Source organism: Galleria mellonella, unplaced genomic scaffold, assembly GCF_026898425.1.
Source record: "Galleria mellonella isolate WM207_F2 unplaced genomic scaffold, CSIRO_AGI_GalMel_v1 utg72, whole genome shotgun sequence".
Taxonomy (NCBI): Eukaryota; Metazoa; Arthropoda; class Insecta; order Lepidoptera; family Pyralidae; genus Galleria; species Galleria mellonella.
The window spans coordinates 1,889,100-1,913,378 of NW_026442144.1; the positions used below are offsets into that span (position 1 = coordinate 1,889,100).

General features: G+C 31.4%; 1 protein-coding gene across 1 annotated transcript; it reads right to left on the reverse strand.

Moving 5' to 3' along the window:
• Nucleotides 1-9,045: 9,045 nt before the first annotated feature.
• On the reverse strand, nucleotides 9,046-24,162 carry LOC113516772 (EGF domain-specific O-linked N-acetylglucosamine transferase). The gene is made up of 8 exons (XM_031907979.2): nucleotides 23,232-24,162; nucleotides 21,781-21,871; nucleotides 20,990-21,090; nucleotides 19,707-19,883; nucleotides 18,568-18,842; nucleotides 17,441-17,775; nucleotides 16,798-16,900; nucleotides 9,046-16,249 (listed from the first exon to the last, which is right to left on the reverse strand). Exons 1-8 carry the CDS (start codon nucleotides 23,551-23,553, stop codon nucleotides 16,085-16,087), a joined length of 1,569 nt encoding a protein of 522 aa, XP_031763839.2. The 5' UTR covers nucleotides 23,554-24,162; the 3' UTR covers nucleotides 9,046-16,084.
• Nucleotides 24,163-24,279: the final 117 nt, after the last annotated feature.

The following is a 24,279-nucleotide window of genomic DNA, read 5'->3' on the forward strand; positions in this document are numbered from 1 at the left end:
AATAAAAACATCTACATAATAGAAATTATATTTGTGAGCATTTTATAAAATAATTATCATATTGTCAGTAAATTAAAGGGAAAAAGAAATATCAGGGATAACTTTTAGACCAAAAACATTTAAAAAACAACTATTTATTACCAAAAATTCTTTTTTTAATAAATGACTCAGATCGTATAGAAATATATTAAACTCTTAATTCTTAACTTTTTTGAAAAAAATACCCATCATTACTTACTCTTAACGTCACTTAGCTAACCGTTTTTTAAAACGTCTTTTGATAGTCAATATTTTATCTAAATGTATATAATCTAGAATTCTAAACTTGACAATAATACCTCTTATTAGAACGAAAGTCAATTTAAGATATAAATGTATAAACGCAAACACACGTGCCATTCAGTAGATATAGTATCTACATTGCAAGCTAACTACATAATGGCAGGATTAAATTTAAAATCCAATGAATCATGAAGTCAAGAGAAAGTTCCAAACATACAAAGTTCGATCGAGACACTAAAACCGATAACACCTGACAATGAACAATAAGTCACATAAGTAGGCACGTATTGATATCGATAAATAATAGCCGTGCTGTGCGAGTTACTTATAAGTATTAAATGTCATTCCAAATATATTTTGTAGCAACAATAAGTAGATAGATACTTGAACGAAAAATAACACTTAAGACTGTAAAAGAAGGAACACTTATATCCATCACAATAGTTACTCGCACGTGGATAAAAAGTTAAGTACCATTGAAAGTGAGCAGTGTCAGAGCTTTTATTTTTGTTTACTAAAATTACTTGCTTAAAAATGCCTCCATGTAGTAAAAGAAGTTCTATATTTCAAACTAAATATTTGAAATAGATACAACAATCTTTTCCTACTAATAATACTCATACTTTAAACCAGCTGTTTCTCGTGTTTTTGCCCTTATAAATTAACATTTTTTTTTTATATGTGTCTACGATGTAGTCTACCTTTACACTAAATTTCATTTCCATCCGATTAAACGTTTAAATGTGTTTAAGTGACAAACATCTAAATATCTTTACAAAGTCTGATGTTTATAGTAAATTATTTTATTTATTGGAGTAACAAAGACTCGTTTTAACTAATAAGACTACTTATAGTAGCATGTGAAAGTTTATAAATGTGTTTGTTTGTATGGAATTAGGTACGCAGACAGACCATGATCTAGATTTACATAACATATAGGATATTTATTATCCCAATTCACAAAGGCCGTGTGGTCCCGGCATAGAATAAGCCTTATTTTCCCGTGAGTGTCATACGAGGTGACTAAAGGAGGGCGAGAGATGAACAGCAGCGTCCCTCTTAAAACATCTCTAAAGCCTAACTGCGGTTGTCAATTCGCCTGCCAAGCGAGGCAACTACTGGCAAAACCCTCCAAAGCTATATTCAGCAGTGGACAGCTAAAGGCTGATATGAATAATAACAGTTTTTGCAATCATGATATAATGAATTTAAATTACATTCAATGTCTAATGTTTAACAAGTATCAAAATTCATTTTTTATACATTATTCAAACCGCCTGATAAAACTTTAAGAGCAAAAAAAATATTTAGCTAGTTACCATAAACATAAAGTACGTCGAGAGTGAATTATTATATTTAATATCCATTTACAGCACTATAAAGTGAAATGTTTGCCCTTTTGCCTCAAATGAAAATACACCTAAATATGTTTGCCGAAATAGATAGATAATTAATCCCCATTTTCGTCGGCTTAAACAAATTTATCCTGAATTACTAATCTGTTTTTTTTATCTTTAAATTATATAACAACGAATACAAAAATTCTATTTATCTAACCCATCAAAGTTTAAAGATATATTTACTTAAAAGATGTCTGAATAAGGACATTACATCTATATTGAAGAAAAAATAGTTGGTCACCTTAATATAGATGTTCATATCATATGAAGTACATTTATAAAGAGAAAGATTTTCTATTTTTCAATTAATTAAAAGAAGGATATTAAATCACACCTAATATGCATCAAGTCCAATCCAGATTTAAATGAATTTGAAAAATAAGATTTAGTATTTATAAAGTATTCAGAAATTCATTAATAATATATAATAAATTAGCTTTAACCTGCGACTTCTGCGTGATCAGTGTTTATCCTTCTCCATCTTATATAGTACATATATAGCAAATTTCTTAATAATTGATTAAGTTATTAAGGAGCTATATCAAACAAAAAAAACTCACTTTCACATTAGTAAGAATTAATAAATATGAATTCGTATTCTTAACGATAAATATATAAATTGTTACCTACATCATTAATTCCAATAGTATATTTATTTTAAAACCTATTGCAGAATTTAACTCATTAGATCTAAGGTGCCTAACAGATATGTCGCAAATATCTGTCAGCGTCGCTATTTGGCAATTTCATCATACAACTTCGATGTTTACAACTAGATTATTTGGGATGAATAATACAATAGGAACTAATAAAGCACCTTGCAATAGGTAATCATACATACAGCATGAAAGCTTTCTAAACATTTGACAGTAAAGTGACCTTGCCTATTTAATTGAGTGCTACTTGGACATAGATGATTATTGGGGATATGGCAATACCTTGACACGTTGGGTCATTCACAAAATTTTTACGTATAGATATCTCAAGATTAAAGTTGATTGACATAAAATCACAGCAATATTCACCTCTGATCTTTTAGGAATGGATAAGATAGAAATGTCTTGTTTATATTCGTAATACTAAACCCATGATATCAGAAATTCTATGTTTTCCATTTTTTCCAGTGTACCGAAGTTAGATAAAATTTCAATAATAATTATAAAAAATTGAGAAACTGAATGCAACGTTGTTTCGAGTATGTAGAAAAAATGTCAGATAAAAGGTTAACAAAACAGATTGGCAATATAAAAGTTGATATAAGGAACCAGGTTTAACCAGACTTAGAGTATATACTCGTTATACGTTTATATATATATATATATATATATATATATATATATATATATATATATATATATGTATATATATATTTTCACATTTATTATAGATATTATTTGTAATTAATAAGGAAGTAAGGAGTGAATGTCTTATTTGACAAATAACTTTTAAAATAGTTCTAGATTTTTTTCTAATTTACCTATCTATCTCCATTTCTATTTTACATAAAGAAATAATTATTCATGTATATATTAATATATTGAAAATATACATTTAAACCAACTACTTTATTGACATTATTTAAAAACAATTGTATTTTTCCACAAGGAAACACCAGAGGGAAACTTTGTACAAAAATAGTTTGCTTGGGCACCTTTGCCCCATTCGTGTTTCTAGCGTGAAGTAGTTGTATTTGCATGGCTATGTTTCGGTTTGAAGGCAAGGAAGGATATGGCAATGAATTTACGGGTACAGAGTAATAACACCTGAGTCCTCAGGAATAGGAACGCATGGGGGTATCATGGGCGAAACGGTATACTCTGTTACATCCATGGTACTGCTCATGTCTATAGGCGACGGTTACTACTTTTCATTAGGTAGGCCATCAGCTTGTTTGCCATTCTAAGTTGCATAAAAAAAAATAGATTTTATGATAAATACCTGACCGATTTCGCCGTTCAACTGTTTTGCTTTTTAGTTACTATTTATTTAAATAAATTCAAAAGCAAAATGTATTTTGTAGCTGTTATAAAATTTTGTCTATTTTAAAACATTTTTGTACTAAAGCATTGATTCACTATTAAATATGTATAAATATTAACACCTAACAAATCGTGTTGTTATTTAATTAGCAAGAATTTCTCGATGTAGCAATTCATATTATTTTAAATCTAAACCAGACACGACACAGAATAACGTATTCATCGAAATATTCCGAGGTACTTACGAGTATTTCTGTCAAAAAGACAACGCCTGGGATACATGAATACAATCGCTTGATTGCAGTCAACTACGCTACGACAGCCAAAAGAAATATAAGACGTTTAGAAATATACATGTTGCTGATGTTGCAACGTCTCCATACTGAATACTTTATGTTCAATGAACCTCATTTGCACCCATTTAATACCAACTTAATGACAAGTTCTAGGTTATGTGTCAATATCAGCCTCCTGTAGTAATAATTGGCAAACTACCTATTTTTCGCTTTCAGCACATAACTTATCTTTTATCATTATATATGAAATTGTAATTGTGTTTATAGCTAATGGTTTTTTTAAATGGATGATAATGGAATGGTAACCCTACCCGCGCTATCGGTATACACCGGCGGGGCACCAGTGAAGAATGATAGGTGAGGATGAAGTAGATCAGTTAGCCCATCGTGACGAATTCAACAAGAATTATTCACGATGGTTTCCAGGGGGAACCACATGGAAGTCGACCTAATAAGGTATATTGCTAGCAATGGGGCTGTCAAACTCCATTGCTAACAATCCTTTTCCCCCCTATAGCTAATGATTAGCTGGTAGAGAATGCCATATGGCATTAAGCTCGCCACTTGTACAAAATTTTATTGTGCAATAAAGAATAAATAAATAAAATAATAAAAGTTAATTATGCTTAAATAAATATTTTCACGGATTTAATCACACATATCTATTACATGCTTACAGCTAACTAGTCATAATCCAACAACGTTACTTTGTATTAGTACCCACTCTTGAAAATATTTATACGAGTATATAGCTAATTATCGATTCTGGTTTGCAGTTTAAGATAGAATAGTCATCATCATAATATTTTTAGTTACTAATTGCCCACTACTGAATGTAGACCTCTCCCGTGTATTTCCACAAACAACAGTTCTGAGTTCTACACTAACTATTAGGTAAAGTGTCGCGTTAATTAAAATGAACAGAGACGGCAACGAAGCGTGCATAGATATAGGAGACAGGGTAAATTGTGAGTTATTAAACGTGATCGTGCCATCAAGCGATTCGGGCACCATAGGACTTGTCACGCTGCTCTCCTGGCGTCGGGTGCGCCGGCGTCTGCATCACATCGCCCGTCGTCATCACGCGTGAGACACTTGTGGCCGCCCGACGGGACAGCGCCCGCCACCCGCTCCATTGCATCGTGTCACCGCTATCGCTTTCACGTCGTGGTTATCGCCCCAATGATAATCTGCATAGTGCGAACCGTTATTGAAAGCCACGGTACTAGTTTGTGCGTGAAGGCTACAATAGCGGCACTTTAATCTGATATTTATTGACCGAGAGATCGAATGAGGCTGTACTGTGAAGTGACCTAAATCTAGTGCTAATAATGTGTAGGTAATGCGCTAGTGCTTTGAACCCTCACATATTATTTATAGGCAACTGAACAATCACCTATTGAAGCATTTGACATTTGAACTTGTGACAATAAAGTTATAGATACATGTAAAATATATATATCTAAGAAGATAGATACATACATGTGTATATATGTATCTATCTGCTGTGTATGTCCAAACCTCCCTGATCGGGTCAATCAGAACCTGTCACTTGCAGTTAAATTATGTGCCAGCATTATTCATTTCATACACTACATGAAATGGTGATATTAAAATAAATTGTCAATTTTCAAATATAAAGTTATTAAAATTAAAAAGAAATTCCAATTTTTGCAAACGGCGTGGGTTGGTGGCAGTCGTAGCAGGCGGTAGGAGTGCAAGATGCGCGCGCCTCCTATCAATGATCAATTTTGGTTCCGGCGAGATTATCTTTTGATCTGAGCAATTTCTCTTCAGCCTTATTCATGATAACATCGGGATAACAACGGTTTGAATCGTTGTGCATAATTACAAACCTGGAATTAAATCCGTAAATCTGCTATACAAGTAGGTACATACGTAAGCTCCTACCTATAAACCCATATGTATTTTTTATAAATGAGAGCTGAATTAATAATATTTCTTTAAAATTACTTGGAATATAAGTGCAATATTGCTAGTTATAGCTACAGTTTAGTTAATTTATGACATAATCTCTAACTGATTAAAATCATCGATAAGTGAAGTGACATAATATTTACAATCGCTGATAAATAACCTGCATTACAATGATGATGTTATAAGCAATAAAAACGAGAACGCGGATCTCAGGGAGGCGACTAAAGTAGAGAGCGAAGCAATCAGAAACAATTTTCTATTACTATTTCTCGTTGGACATATTCCGACAACAAACACGATCGTCCCGAGCCGTGGGAATGCCCCAGTCGAGTAACGGACGGACGGACAAATGATGTTGGGCGATCTATTGCCTGTAATTGATGATGACTATTGTACGCTTTTGAAAGAGCCACGAATGTTTGTCTTCGTTCTGTTACCTTCTGTTTGTTTGTTACTATTGTTAATTTAAGCTTGTTGCCTTAATTCGCGGTGCCATTATACAAATGAACGCTCGTAGACTGAAGATTAATTCTTCTTTTACAGGCTCAACTGACATTCTCAGGTGCCGTTAATCCACTTGACACAGTAAACACGCTACAATCGATTGAGTAATAGATGCGTGGTTGTATCAATTTATCAACCATGGGCAACACGTATTATTTGTTTTAACTGCAGTATGATAGGTTACCTACCAACAGTACAAAATTAGTTTTTTTTTTTTTATAAAATAAGGACGTTGATGGTGTAATGGTTAATATACCAACCTCATCTTCCAATGATTGCGCGTTAAAAAACAAACTTTTGTATCCATGAGTAGAAATTTACTTCTTTGGGTACTTACTATCAATAATATGTATATAAAGTATCGTATATGCAAAATTAGGATATAAGCTATTCGTCTACCTTTCATTTAAACCTGTTCTGTAGTTTTAATATAAAAGAGTAACTTATAAACAGATGAGAGAGATATGAACTATCCCCCAGCAAAAGCAGTCAGTCGGAATTCAGGGCTCTAGAGAGAGACCGTCGCATTATTCGAGCATTATCAAGCTGCTTCAGAATCCTAGCTATTCTTATTGTTAGTAATTGGTACTTGTGACCCATAGTGGATAATACACCCTTATCAGGACGAGTCTATCTCCGCGCAATATTCCTTGGAAACTATCGTATTTAATATTTAGTATAATTCATCAGTCACAATTGATATGGTCCAACTGAACTGACATCATCGTTATCCATTATATTACAATTCATTGGTAACCACGCCAGCGTATACAGATAGCACGACGGAGTTACCATTCCATTATCAAACATAAATAAAATTATAACGTTAAAAATAATATGTAAATCCAACTTACAAGTATTACAAAACTTTATCTACGTTACTGTATTACCCATACCAATGTTTTTTTTGTTAACTGCAGCAAATGTAATGCCCTACCTTGACTCGAATTATAGATGTCTTGATTCAAAATTGCAATACAGTAGGCGAATAGTGATAAATATAGAAATAGTGGTGGGCGCCGGCGCCTGCGATCGCTATCAGCAACATGAATCAGCGGCGTCGTCGCATCGTCGACCACCGGCCGCGCGCAGTCGCATAGTCGCCGCGCCGTTCGCCACAGGCCGTGTGGCCATGCCTGCCTATTGCTGCCTACATGTACCCCATAGCCATGCATTATAATCCTCTAAGTTCACTATTTAATCGTACAAATCCATTTAGTATTCTTGCAATCGTGCCGGTAATATAAACAAGCAAACGATATGATTGACTCACTAGCAATTAGTAATACTTCATTAGATGTCACTTTAGTCTTCGTAAAAATCAATATCTTTATTTATCATTACTACGCGTTTTTATTATACCTATCTTGAAGGTCAAGTTCCAATGAGTGTAGAGATCAATTGTATCTACAAGTTTTTTTTACATGTACCTACATTATATTAGTATATGCAATAATAAAAACCTCTACAATCCTAAAAAATTTCAAAGGTATTTTATGTACATACGTAGTTCCATTTATCGCTATAATCCCTTTATTACTAGAGAGTGACAATGTACATTTATCTGCATAAGTTTCAACCGTAAAGCAGTTGTGTTTGCATGGCTGTGTTTCGGTTTGAAGGGTGGGATATGGCGTGAATTTACTGGGTATGGAGGAATAACACCTGAGTCCTCAGGAATGGCAACGCGTGGGGGATATCATGGGCGAAAAAGTATACTTTATTATGTCCATGGTACTGCTCATGTCTATAGGCGACGGTTACCACTTTCCATCAGGTGGGCCGTCAGCTTGTTTGCCATTCTAAGTTGAAGAAAAAAAAGTAAATACTGTTTTTTTTTATGGGTAATAATGAAATGATAACCCTGCCTGCGCAATCGCTATACGCTGGCGGTGCACCAGTAAGAGATGATAGGTAAGGATGAAAGCAGGTCTGTTAGCCCATCGTGACGAATTCCACTAGAATTACCGTGAATATCATAAGAAAACTTAATGGTAGAGAGATGGGTAGCAGCGTCCCTCTTAAAACATCTGTAATAGCCTAACTGCGGTTGCCAACTTGCCTGTTGAGCGTGGCTACTATTGGCAAAATCCCTCTTAGGGCCAATGTTCAGCAATGGACAGTTTATTTCTGATATGATGACTGCGCTTTTATTTTAAATAAAAAAATTGATGAAGTAATGTCTACATATTGCAATTTTTTTTCTATATACATTCTGCGAGCACGTTGCTTAATTATATGCTATGCTCTAGTTTGAATAGTAAAATATGTCAGTGAAATTACTACTGTCGTAGAAAAATACAATACACACTCAATTTTATCTATGGTGCTATAACAAGATGTGCGTATAGTCAAAGTCGGCTACGTGCTAGTGATGACTGTTGTGTCGCAAGTGTTAAAAAGGGGCACTTATGGCTGCCAACCATCATATGAAATTGATATTCTTATATACATCTAGGTACCTAGCTATCTTTTTACGCAACTATTGGATGTATTAATTATATTATATTAATAATTTTATTCACTACTAGCAGTGCAGCCTATGTGCACTAAACTTAGAAAGCTTTTACGTTTCTTAGTAAGTATATAATAAAGAAATACATTTATGTACTTAGATTCTAATTCCGTAAATAAAACCAATAAATATTTCAATTTAAATCTTTTAATGGAACCAGTTAATATTAATTAATCAATTTAGGGTACATTCTACTGCGTTATATCTTTACAATAGCTATGATAATGGGTGAATGTACCTATATAACCTAAACGGTATAACACCTAATTATTGAAGTCATTAAGTTATGTTTAAAACCAATTGATTACAAAAAAGTTATATTAAAATAAACAACAAAACATATTTTTATGATGTCATCACGCAGAATATCAACACACTACTTATATAACTCTCTTTAACTGGGACACCATGGTTTGGGCTGAAAAGAGCACTGTAGCACCTCAAAGTGCACGAATCTATTTCACAAAACAATGCTACACACACGGACACGAGTACACACTACAATTATTATTATTATTATTGCTATTGTGTGAGCCGCATGAATCTATGAATAATTTCTTTCTTTCAACCAAAAATAAGTAAAATATCACATCATTTTTACGCAAAAGATTTTAAAATTTAATTAATATTATGCTAACAAAATGTTAATGAATTAATTTAATAACTTAAAAAATTAAACAGTCCAAGTGATTTCAATTAGTTGTTTGATGTTATTTCTCGATACAATCTGGTTATCCAAAAAAGTTATGAGCATCGACCCCGAGGGCAAGCAGCTTCGGTCATTAATTCCCCTCTGTAAATATTGCTTGCATATTATGTGATTGTTTTACGATTTACCGCCTCTACCATCTTCCAACCTCTTTTCATTTTAGGGTTCAGTGGAAACGAGTACATATAAAATATAAGACTTAGTGCGTTTCGCTTCCTTTATTTTAATAATTAAAGGTATAAGTGCATGTAGAGACACTTTGCACTTTCTCTCGTTACCTTCCCTAAAGGTATATGAGTATATGCCTAATAAAAAAATATCATTCCTAATCCTTAAACCATGGAATATACTTACAACCATTTGCATATTTAAGATTAATTTCCAATGTCACTTAGCCTATAGGCGCATATATTCATATGAATTATTGATATATTTTATTGTTCACCTGAACAAAGTCACGTCTAACTACTCTCAGAGTTTCGTTCTCATCCTGCGATGGGTACCACACCATTTTGGGTTTGATACCGTCCACCCGGCCCTTCAAGATGTTCTTTAAATTACATCGTACGTTTTTATAGTGTTATTTCAGCATTACTTTATACTCATAAAAATAAAAATAAAAAACTGCTACTTCAATCTTAATAGAATTTAGATGGCATCGACACAATAGTATCTAAACTCGATTGCAAAAACAATTATTAACATCGATTCAGAATTAGCAAAGACATCGCACATCTAATGTACATATAAAATTATATGTTATTAATATTTTAATTTTATTATTTTAGTATTACTTAAAAAATCACAATAATTACTTTTTTTTTTTTAATTTAAACGAATCATTTCAACCATTATTCGTCTACTGCTGGACATAAGCCTCCCCCATAGACTGCCATAAAGAACGGTTTTGAGCCACCTACATCCATATTCGGTTTGAAAAGTGAGATATGCCAGTGAATTTATAGGGTACAAAGGAATAACACCTTCGTTCTATGGAATGGCAACATGGAGGGTTTCATGGGCGAAACAGTATAATGTCCATGGTACTGTTTATGTCTATAGGCGACGGTTGCCACTTTTCATCACGTGGGCCGTCAGCTTGTTTGCCATTATATGCATACATGTATACCATTTTGCATGCGACTAGTAAGCTAGTGATATCATAATAATTGCAATCATACACAGACTAACTATTTTTTAAATTGTATTCTCGTTTCTGCTCTTGTTTCATAGAATTATTTTAATAGAGTTTTATTAATTTATTTGAAACTTTGTATTTATAGATAATTAGTACACAATCCTCTCCGGGTACACAATACAACTGCCAACCTCGTCTCTGGGGTATATTTGTTTGAGTACTGGCCTTAGAAGTAACGAAAATACATGTAATGCTTTACTACTATTGAGAATAGGTTATATGTAACAAAACTCGTATAATGTATACAGAGCTATGCCTACCCCACTCGTGCTGTCGATCGAGTTAGTATAAACATTAATAAAGCAAGTATTAAAATGCAAGTTGTTATTATTGTTACTGTGCAAAATTACTGAGATTCGCCGAATTAACTGTAACAGTATATGTCAATAATTCATCCGAATGTGAACCTCCCGTCCGATCTTATGAACAATTTATCTGAACATCGCGAACTGTAATTATGGAACTTATGTACGTCGGCGCTGTTACAATTAAACTAGCGGTGCATTCGGAAAATAATAAATAAACCAGATTGCATCAAGAACATTTATCGCACTCTTAAACAATTATACATTGTTAAGAATATACATTGTATATTCGATATGATGTCTATACTTCTTTGTATATATACCTACATTAAATATAAAAGCTATATTAAAAAAGTAGAAAACGTATATTTACATCTTATAAAATTCTAAAAATTAAATAAACATAGGTGTGATGATGCAACACAATACAAAAAAATTATCAAGTTTATTCTATATGTATTTTTATTATTCTTTTTTATCTATCTCTTAAAATTGCAATTAATGAAGAACTCAAATGAAACATTCTATTTAATACCTAAATATAATACAAGATATAACAACCTATTTTAATATTATTTAAAATGACAAAGGATATTAAAGGAATGTATGAAATCTAAACACAATCAACATCATTTACAACCTATATTTAAAATGAAAAAAAAAGCTAACCAAAAGCATTCAAAATTTATCATTTTTTTTAACACTGCAAACCGAACGCACTTAGATTAGTAAACTAAGAATAGTCGGTCGGTAGTACTTAGTACAATGTATGTAGGAGACGCAAACATTTGCTCAGATGAAGAATAAAATGTAACAATAATTGATATGAATATTGGTGATTGCATATTTAGTAATCTAGTAACTATCTAATAGTCATAATAGTATGAGACAGACTTGTACAAAAGGCGCCTGCCTAAGTACCTGTTCTACGCAGTAAAAAATAGGTATAAGTAACATTTTCTAATTTTTATATCCTAACAATACCTACAAGATTCGAATGCAAATCAATATTCGTCATATTATTTTTAAAATATATGTTAATTTTTTAACGATGTCTATATACATGCGCAAATAGGAATTTTACGTACGTTTTAATACGTTTAGACAAAGCCCGAGTCTTAATAAGAAAGAAGCCGTTTATTCTTCGCAAGATTCGTGAAGAAATAGAAATTAGTCGTCAGCCTAATTTCAATGAAGACAAGGGGGTGAACTTTGTAGCTCGCCTGGAAAACATGTCTACATGGATGTTGGAGATCGCTACACGAATTAAAAAAAGACACAAGCTTCGCGTGCCAAACTATTTTTTTTAATGGGTGAAAATGGATTGATAACCCCGCCCGCTCTATCGGTATACACCGACGAGGCACGACATGATGAATTCGACAAGAATTAAACATGATGGTTTCCAGGGGGAACCGCGTAGAGGTCGACCTGAGAGAGTATATTGCTAGTAATGGGCCTATTAGACCCCCATTACTAACAATCCCTTTCCCCCCTGCCAAACTGCGTCGGACAGCTCAGAAAGACAGCAGCAACGAAATTAACAATCTTTCACAACAACTACAACTATTCTAGATAAAGCCACATGAGTGAGAGATAATAGTGCTGTCGTAATCATCTCCAATTATCTTTTAACAGCGTTAACTCCGCCCGCACCGACGTCCTTACGGGCACAGCGAGCTAAGTGCCGTACACCTCCTGAAAGAGACTTCCGGATGCATTTGAAACAATTGGAAACAATTGTAGAATACGGCAACACACAAAAGTTTGCAAAGTTCCCATTATGCGTCTATATAGACAATTATCGTCGAATCGAATATCAAATTGCACGAAATCGTGTTAATACGAACACTACACGCAAGCAAAGCACCAACAAATTTATCATTAAAGTGATCTATTTATACAACTTATACCTATTGAGCGTGTTTCTACTTTGTGCACGTATGATACCTCAATATTTTTTACTTAACAATATAAGTACTTCTTACTGAATAAAATGACGATTAATAACAAAATAAGACGCTATGGACGGCCTAATTAAGCAGCACTTTGTGGATATTCTATGTACCCTTTAGCATTTCTATTTTTAAGATCTACAATATCACATCACATTCATTTAATTACTAATCAATATTAATTTTAATAAGCACTGTAGTTAAGCGCATAAGGAATTTAAAAATAAATATACCACTTACTACATGTAAATATTTTTTTTTTTATGGGTGAAAATGGTATGGTAGCGCCGCCTGCGCTAATGGGATACGCTGGCGGAGCACCAGTGAAGGGTGATAGATAAGAATGAAAACAGGCCAGTTAGCCCATCATAATGAATTCATCAGGAATTAACCATGATAGTTTCCAGGGGGAACCGCGAGGAGGTAGACCTGGTTAAGTGTTTTTTTACCAATGGGATTCTCAGTCTCCATAACTAACAATCCCTTTCCCCCCAAACATGTAAATATTATACTGATACATATATAAAAGCATTAATGAATATGTTGCTATCTAATTTATTACGTAACAGGTATTATAATCATGATTATAATTATTCATACATGTTTTATTCCTTAGAAAAATTAAAAATTCAAATCCGAGTATACTGATATATGACATTTCCAGTTTAATATAGACCTACAATGTTTGACCCTGACCCTGTATGAATAACCTATAATTATACAGTCTGAATTAAAAGAATACTTTTCTTTATACTTGTGTATGACCATCGAATTCGTTATTTTCCTTTAGTCACTAATCAGAACTATAAAATTAAATCCATTTTATAAGTATAGTAAGTAAATATGTATATACGGTAATACATATATAAGACTTATAATAAAATCGCATTTATTTGTAAGATTTTAATTTACGTAATAAATGATTATATTGTACTTAAATGTATCCCCAAATTATAAAGCGTGTAAAAATAATTCATATTTTAAATACCAGGTTTCCAAATTTACCTACCACCATGCATATTAATATTATGTATATTCCAATCAAGCGACAAGTATCGAAATACACTCTTATTATACAAAAATATACAAAGGAAGACTCGTTATAGAAATAAAAGTAATTTTCTGGTTATTTGATTAGAATTATTTTGTTTAATTCCGCTACCGTAAATATGTGTGTGATCGCCAATACTCCTCGAAGATTGACACCCATTATTACTACCAGAAGTTCTACAACCTTCCATATTGCACACGTAATAATGATATCAGAATTAAACAAAATAGTTCTAGTAAAATAACCAGTGATTTGAACTTCCGCAAGATAACACCTAGTTGAGTAAAATAAAAGGTAATTTAATTTTAACTTTACATTTTGTGCAATAATGCTTCACTTGCTTAGAGCATGCAATAATACCATTATACCGTTACCGCCATTACGCGATAATTTTCAATTCCACAAGAGCGAGATTCGCAAAGTCGCGCGGATGTGAATTTCGCGGTATTAAAAGAAAATTACAAAAGTGAATTCCAGGCCGAAAAAATTTCATCAACAAAAACTGAGATTCTTTGTGGATTTTTTTATTTTGCGGTCTCATAATTTACTGATAACACAAAATTGTGATATTATTAAATTGATAGTTAAAAATATGCAGTGATACTGCATGATTTACATATGGACCGTTTATTTTGAAAGTGGTGTAAGTCCATTTTTGAGAAAAATGAGCTATCACGTAATTCATGCTTAATTTAATGAACTTTTTTATATATAACTAGTCCGTGTTTAATTTCTCAAAAAAATACCATGTTTTGTACAACTTAAAATCGGTCGGTAAACGAAAATGAAAATATTCATCGATTATGAAAGTGATGTAATGGACTTACATTGACAGAGGTAGGTGGCGTAGCAGATGGATGCCGATCAGTGTTTTGTTATATTTCATTTATTTTATACTAGCTGTGTCCCGCGGTTTCACCCGCGGACGATTTGCATTGTTTCCCCTCCGTGTTTCCACTACTCGTAAGTTAAAAGATAGATATTAGAAAATATACAGCGCATAACCTGTGAGAAGAAAATAAATATTAATGCAATGCAATACATTAATATAATGCAATTAAAAAACAGATAAAAAAAATACTAATGGGGAACAGGTCAATTGGTTGCAAATATGTTGGTTGAGGTTCCTCAAAATTGCACCATATACCATTTTTTATAAAACAACGATGACGGACGCAGAATTTAAAATTATCAATTTATTACCTCTACGTCCTGGAAGACCGTTAAAATTTGAAAAAATCGCCTTGGAGCCTTTGTACCAAAATGCCAGACCTATTACGTACGAAAAATATAAAGACATGAAACAGCTACTATCCTATATACCTCCGGTGCATCATGCATATTTTGAAACACTACCACATGCAGAAAATAAGTAAATTCTTGTAATCCGTATCTTGTAATGACAATGTAATTGCCGTCTAAAATAAAATTTTATGTGTTGTTATGCGTATTTGTAAACAAAATTATATTAAAATGAAGTATATTTTAAGCGATATTTGATTTTTCAAAATTAAAATTAAACGATTTTTACAATTGTCTAATTTTGAAAGTGGTGTAAGTCCATTAACAGCACATAAATGTGTTATCATAGTCTAATTAGCCAAAAACAAATTTATATAAACAAATTAAATGTTGATAAAACAATAGAAACAATGCCAGACCTCATATGATTTGCCTGTATTTTTAAATCAACAAATATAGTAACCTTTAATTTTCTCAAAACAAAAGAAAATGGACTTTCAAAATAAACGGTCCATATAATGAATTAATTATACGAATATTAATGATTGAGGCATTTATAGTCTTACAAACACATTGCCTATTGTTTTGTATTACATAAAGATTACTAATGAAATACTAAACATCACCCAAAACAAAGAAAAAAAATTGTCATGAGTGCTTGTCAATCCGATCACTAAAATATTTCGATATCTTTTTTCTAAAAGTACTTTTTACAGTTCATCATGAGTTTTCAACATAGAAGCTTCGACAAAATTTTTGAAATCCTGCCGACTGCGCACGTGGTCCGCACATTTAGCAACGAGTCTCAGAAACTCGTCAACATCGAACGAATAATTGGTGAACTTGGCGTGCGACCCCCCTCCGGGACCGTGGCCCTATAACAATTTTTAATCAATATGTTAGCAAATAAAAACTTTTTTTTTACTTAATACAACATTCTAAGTTCTACTATTACTAATGTTTATTAAAAACATTATTAATGTCTAACTAATCAGTGACTAAGTCCTTGTACTCCATGCGTTATAACATCATACGTTTGACAGAAAAAAAATAACACATAACTTATGGATTGTACAAAAATTACTTAAGTATGACAAAGTATCAGTTATAATTATTAATTAGATTTCCAATAAAAAAAAATTGTGGGTACAAATCTTTTACAATAAAAACCGTGAATCCATATGTTATTTTTCTTTATACTATCTGCATGCACACAGATGATAAAGTACGTACGTAATAAAAAAAGTATATTTAATTAACTTATATATTAATAACAATATTCAAATGAAATGACAACGTTGATTCAACACCAAAGACTTGTTTTATTCTTTTTTAAATTTTATTGCTAATAAAAACTAACAACGCTGTGAATTCATATTTGTTTTTAAATTTTTCCATAATTTAATAAATATCAAATACAAACCTGATCCTGTTGTACAAGTTTATCTTTATTTTCCCAGGTGACATACTTAAGTCCTCGGAGTCGAGCAAGGTCCATGTAACAGTTCGGATCTTCACAGTTATATCTGCAAAATTTTATCATAAATCAATTATGAAGCATTCGGTCATTAACTCTTGTAAAGATTTTATGTTATTTAAACACTGTTGTATCGACGTATATATAGCATTTATCATTTAGATATATTTAAAAAAATTAAAATCACTTTATCTATTATTAAAGGTTTATTATAATCTACCACCGTGTTTTTTTTTATTTGCCATCCAGTAAATGTTGAAATCAACATTAAAATTATAAATTAATTGCCATTGACAGGTAATTAAAAATTGACAGTAATACAAAAAGCGTCCTCTTTTGCTTTCGTAATCAAACACTAAACAAATGGTCCAATCGAGCTACTTATGTGAGAAAAAAGAATAAACTTAAAAATTACAGTTGATGATAATTCATCTCTTATGTTCAAAAAAACGTGAGCGAGTAGTGCTACGTTCACCACAACGCTTATATTAACAACAAAATGCCTCTGACTATCTTTGAGAATAGAGAGGACAGCAGTCGATATTTTATGTCATAAAATTAAGGCAACAATTACAATATGTGTACGTACAATTCAAAAATTGCTGCCCAGTCTGGTAAAAACATCAAGTGAGTTAATCCAGCACCATGTATACCAATAAACACATCAGTGTTATGCGTTATCTCCAGCTGTTTAGCAAAAGGTATTGTTTTATCATACACAACTCGCTGTACGTGATAATCTTTCACTTTAACCAAGGCTTTCACAAGTTCTTTCTCGTTTAATATAGATCTGTAAGTCGTGCCTCTGGAGAGTAACGTTACCCTTATTTTGTCATTGCTTCGGATATGTAGTTTTATATTCAATGAATGCAATATATGTTTGGAAAATGCATGAAATAACCCGCTTCTTTCACAGCCATATATCTAAAATATGATCAAATATATCACAAACAATACATAAAACATACCTATAAATATGGTTTTTTAATAAACAATAAATTGGCACAACTGATTTTAAATACCTACCAAAACCAAAAGACTGTACAAAAGTTGTCTGCTTCGACACCTTTGTGCTACTGATGTCAAGCAGCTCTGTTTGCATGGCTGTGTTTTGATTTGATGGATAGGAAATGACACTGAACTTACAGGATATACAGACATAACATATTACTCCTCAGGAATGACAATAAAAGGGGAAGGGTACAAAGGCCTCACACCCTCACATTTTGTGATGTCTATGGTGCTATTTATATTTATTTGGCGACTGTTACCACTTTTTAATTGGTGACCTATTAGCTTGTTTGTCATTTGAAAGTGTATTGTATAAAAAAATCACAGTCACTTTACAACTTAAAAATATTTAGGTGAATAAATTATAAATTTGTTCCCACAAATTATGTTTATGAAACTTTACAATCATCATCATATCAGCCATTTACTGTCCACTGCTGAACATAAGCCTCCTCCTTGGGGGAGGTTTGGCAGTAGTTGCCACGCTTGGCAGGCGGATTGGCAACCTACCTGCCGTTTGCCTTGAAAATGTTTTAAGAAGGACACTGATGCCCATCCCTCGCCCTCCCTTAGTCGCCTCTTACGACACCCACGAGAAAGGAAGACACACGGCCAAACTTTATAATAGAATCACATAAATTTTGATTGGTATTGATTGACATTTGTAACAGAAAATAATTTAAATTCTCTTCATTAATAACTTACCAAAGGTGTATTGTAGTAAAGGCCAAAAATCATCCGTGGCAATAAAGGAAATAAAACGTTTTTAAAACATACTACTTGACCTCTGAACATTTTCAAATCCCATATTGGATTATTTGTAAAAGCCTTGAAAGCATCCTTAAATGCAGAGTCATAAGTAAAAGTTTCCCAAATCAAAATATGATTATCCTTTGAAAATGTTGAGTGATGTGTGGAGTTAACATGTAGTGATGCATACAAATTGAAGAAATCACAAAAGTGATGATACATGTTTACAGCTGAAATTAAAAATTATTTACTCATAAAAAAAATATTACATATAATTTGTAACTTAGTATTACAAAGAATATTGCACTAAATGTAATGATATCGAGCTCAAGCCAACTTAGATTGACAAGATACATATCATCACAAAATCCAAATATACATCTCAATCTGTACAACTACTACCCTTCATCTACTTCATACTTTGCTTCGGAATTTTTTAAATACATTTTTACTTTCAAAACCAGACATTTTTTTTTATTGACTGCAAGAAGTCATCATCATGGACAAATTATTTTATAAATATACTTTATTCCATGAAAAAACACTCAGTTCAATTGCGGCAAAAACACTTTTGAAATAAAAATCAAATTACTGAATCGATTTTGATAAAATTTCTATGGGACCAATCTGAAAGTATCTCTTTCCAAGTAAAAATAATTTTCTGAATCGGTTTATAATTAATGAAGGAGGAACTGCTGAAATAACAAATATAAAAAAAAATCCAACTTAATTAAAAAACTTGTTTTTAAAGTCGATTGAAAATATTGTAAACTTCTCTTCTATACTCTGTGTCTATTTTATTACTCATTTATTATTTTATTAAAGAATTAAATGTAGTAATTAAGTAACAAAACATATAAACACAAGTTCTCTCTCAGATAAATCTGATAGGAGAAGTGAAAATGCTCTTGAAATAAAATAATATACCAAATGTTATGCATATAACCATTAGTACGTATATTTTCATTTGTTATTGAAATAATGAATAATAATTTGATTCTAATATTTCCTGATTATGATCATTACATTTTCTTGTCTATAAACTGTAGTTTATATTAAAAGTAATATTATCTAGAGCTTTAAATTATACATACTTGCATCTAATTTCATTATGTATGTCGGTTTTTCAATGGTAACGTCACACATAGCATCAGTAATAGGCTTTTTAGATGTTCTCACAAAATGTATCATTTCAGGCGCCCATGATTGTAACGCACTCATATGTTCAGCTTCTTTCAACAACCTCTCTGAGTAAAACTTACAATGTCCACCTGCAATATTCATTTACGAAGCTGTTGAATCTAAAATATTAATGCCTCAAATCAATAGTCGTCATATCAATATAAGCATACAACTTTAAAATGCACAGATAATGGGTGAGTATTATGAGGACTATGTCATATTTAATATTATATGGATATAATTCTTTTAATCCTGAATTAGATAATAATAATGTGAATTTTAAGACTATAATTAAAATTTTTAGTAATTAAGATTTTAGGTACTTCGGTTCAATTATACAGAACAACGTGGATATAGATCGTGAAGTTAAGTACAATATTAGCGCTGGAAGGTTAAAATGGCGAAAGGTCTTGGGAACAGTATGAGACCCCAAAATGCCGCTAAAATTGAATGGTAATGTTTACGAATCTATTATAAGACATATCCTGTATGGATCTGAATGTTGGCCCATAAAGATGATGGATTAAAGACACATGACAGAGAAACGAATGTTGAGATGGATATGTGAAGTGATAAAGAATATCAAAATAAGAAATAAGTATATACAGATAAAAGTTGCACCAGTAAAAAGAGGTTGCAAATTAATAGAATTTCATGGTATATTTGTCTTGTGCAAAAATGAAAGCCATGTTTTAATGAAAATGTTAAGTATGAAAGTGAATGGATGTAAAGAAAGGGAATAACCGAAGAAAAGATGGATGTAGTATGTAAAAGATGATATACATAAAAGAGGAGTGAACCCGGGATTGAAAGTTGACAAGGATATGTTAAAGAAGAAGACATACTGCATGAATGAAGAAAAAGGTAATTATAATATACTATAATATATATATATTATAATATATAAAGGTAATTGTAATATAAAAAAATACTCTCTAAAATAGCCATAATGTGTTTGTTGATTATTCTTATTTCAAGTTCTAATGATATTATATTATTGAAAGCTCAATACACTAAGTAACTATGTACTATGAGAAACTAATTTTTGCCATATTTTTTAATCCTTGTTTCTATGAGCAAATAATTTAATTTCCCTGGTAGAGTACTCCCTTAAAATGATAGTAAAGATTTATATTTCAAACTGTACAATAAGGTCACAAAAATTAACTAAATCATTAGTATGTATTATATATACCTATTTGTCCTGGCCCAAGAATATCCATTTTGTATCTTAAGTTATTACCACGACCAACAAGCCCCGTAAAGTTTAACATCATATTTCTACCACGGCAGAATCTGAAAAAACAAGATGCCATCAAGCTTAGTTTCTGTTATTTATTAAAAATCTGACAATTAACATTCCACAATACTACTCTGGTATTATCATGAATCCTCCTATAATCAACATATGAAGTATATACATTTCAATCATCAAATGTATAAATCATCAAAATGTATAAAAAAGCTATGATACCCAATTTTTTAAGATTGTAGTTTTTATTTGCAGACATTTACAAACTCTGTAGGCCATGCATAAATGAATAAAATCCATTTGTCAGTTATATTTACATTAACAAAATTTATTTAAAAACGTCATATGATTGAATATGATGAATTCATCAAATTGGGTGAGTGAGGGACAGAGAAAGTGTGTACATATATTCTCAGTTATTTAACTGCATAAGATAAACATATAGATATAAAGAGGATTGTCACAAATTTATTTGCTTTTAACAAATCATTTTAGAATATACTATGACTCACATAAAACTCATTCAACTTAGTAAAATGCACAGTCTCATGGTGTTTGTTGATTACAAATCCTGATTCTATTCTTGAACAGAAGCAGGCAGCTAGTGCATTTATTATTATTAAATCCACAAGTATTAAATGTAACTGGATTATTGTTATACTTTACTACAAAATATAAACTACTTATATTTATTAGTTTAAGCAAACACATTATTTAATATCAATAGTACCTACCTTAAATACTTAGAACATTCTAAAGATGTGTCATCAGGATAGAAAGCTTCACACATTACCATTAGCTCATTTATTTGGTCTTTGACAAAACCTGAAAATGATTTTTTTTTTTTTATTTAATATAAATATCTGTTGTCTTTTTTTATTGAAATAATAATATTTAAGCTATATCAATCTTGTAAATATCTTGTCCAGGTACTAGTGTTGATAAAATTGTTAAATATTTTAACAATTTTCATTAAATATTTTAACCTTTTATTAGATTAAATCAATTTAACAAAATTTCTTCTTTTCAAATAGATAAAGTCACAAAAAAAGACAAATACTATTATAATTTTATATCAAACTGATACTTATATTATATTCATTATTGTCAGTTCATGTATATTTTATTTTTCACATACTCTGTATCCACCTTATACCTGCATTTTGTTAAAGTAGAACAGTGATTCTCAACCTTTTTGTTGTTGCGACACATATTTAACGATTTCAAAATTTGGCAGCACACAAAGAAAAAGATAAAAATTATTTACTTACTACAACACACTGCATAAATAGTTTATGACAAAAATTTTAAATATTTGCAAAATTTGGCAGCACACTTTTAATATTTGGCGGCACACAAAAGTGCCGCAGCACAGTGGTTGAGAATCATTGAAGTAGAAAATCAATAATTAAATTACTATCATATGCGTAAGAAAGAGGTTGTACATGGACATAGCATGACCTACTGCTTAATTAATTAGAATAATAAATACTTCAGTCTTGTCACTACAATGTTCTCTGTAACATTGTACATAATATTTAAATTTAAAAAATAATATAATTGGTCTTCTGCATAACTCCACATCCATCAATATGCTTCAGATTATTAAAGTTAAAATTATACTAGTGCTAGCACAAAGACCAGCTTTACTTGTGATTCTGTCCATTAAAACAGCAGCTAATAAATAGCCTATACCCATTTTTACACTACATGTATATCAAATTTTGTGATTATTGATTAGGCTGTTAAAGCACCAAAAGATAATAAACAAACATATTTTTACATTTATAATATTTGTAAAGATGCTATTCAGATTATTTTAAATACATAATAGATACTGATTGAAATGAAACTGTAAATGACAATAATTATTAATTAATTCAATAAATAGCAAACAGCATGCCAACTATATTAGATTTTATGGATTAATTGTCACATATGAGTAACACTAACTTAACAAAAGATAATGTAATGTAATATCAGTATTAATATACACCTAAGAATATACAATTAAAATAAAAGATAAGAGCTTATTACTTTGTTACTACTTTCATAATATCATAAATACCAAAATTGAAATGGATGTATATTTTTCAGTATATATATGACGTACTGAAAAATATACGTTCAATTCAATACCAGTAACAGCTATCTATTGTATGTACTAATATGAAAATATTCTCACCAAAATCAGCTTGTGTATAAAATGTAGCAAATTGTGCTTCTTTTGATTTAACCCATCCACGATGATCACCAGGACACCGAGGTCTGACATGATATGAACTAGACTCATTACATAAACGTTCATAACCCCAACAAGCTTTAATATTAGTTAGTCCCTTATATGGACATTCTGGGTCATTTAAACAAGATTTAGCAACTTCGGGAAATGTATTAAAGTAATATGGAATATGTTCTGGTGGCAAATTTATATCTTTTAAGTCAATTGAAGTTATGCAATTAGTACTAAAAATAAAGAAAAATATGCAAAATAGTAAAATAATCATCTTATAAAAGTAACCTTTTATTTCCAAGTTCAAGTATTTATTCACACATTATTATAATGTCTAGGAAATAAACACAAAAAAATATATAATAAGTAACAATAGCTTCGCCGTAAACAATTTGAGTTATATTGAAGGACCTTATGATTTATTGGATTTAAAGATTTTAATTAAAAATTTTTAAAAATTTGAGCGTAAAAAAACAACATATTGTCTAAGAAGTGTCACTGTCAACATGACTATCAATATAAATTCTTAATTACTACATAAATGAAACATTCTTCATCTATGAATACAAGGGAGCTAAGTCAAAGATATTGAACAAATACATACAACTAGGGGGGACAGGAATTGTTAGTAATGGATTTTAATAACCCCATTTCCAAAATTATACCCTATCAGGTCGACCTCCACGTGGTTTCCACTGGAAACTATCGTAGTTAGTTTTTGTTGAATTCTTCATGGTGGACCAACTGACTTGCCTTTATTTTCACCACTCACCTATCACTGGTGCCCTGCCAGTATATACCGATAGCGCAGACGGGGTTACCATTCCATTTTCACCCACTAAAAAAAAATACAACTGCACAGTAATAATTCATTTGAATTTGCAGATACTATCCTTAATCTATGTTTAAAGTCGATTTCTCACAGAGTAAAAATTATTTACTTTTTCGTTAAATTCTATAATTTCGCGCCTTTACCGCCGGAAATAAATTTCTAAACGTA

Excerpts from the sequence above, each read along its gene's own strand:
- LOC113516772 (XM_031907979.2), bottom strand. The coding sequence starts at position 23,553 with ATGATTATTTTACTATTTTGCATATTTTTCTTTATTTTTAGTACTAAT. Across the intron at positions 19,884-20,989 it reads TCTTGGGCCAGGACAAATAG|GTGGACATTGTAAGTTTTAC; the intron begins GTATATATAATA and ends TGAATATTGCAG. Across the intron at positions 16,250-16,797 it reads AACTTGTACAACAGGATCAG|GGCCACGGTCCCGGAGGGGG; the intron begins GTTTGTATTTGA and ends AAATTGTTATAG.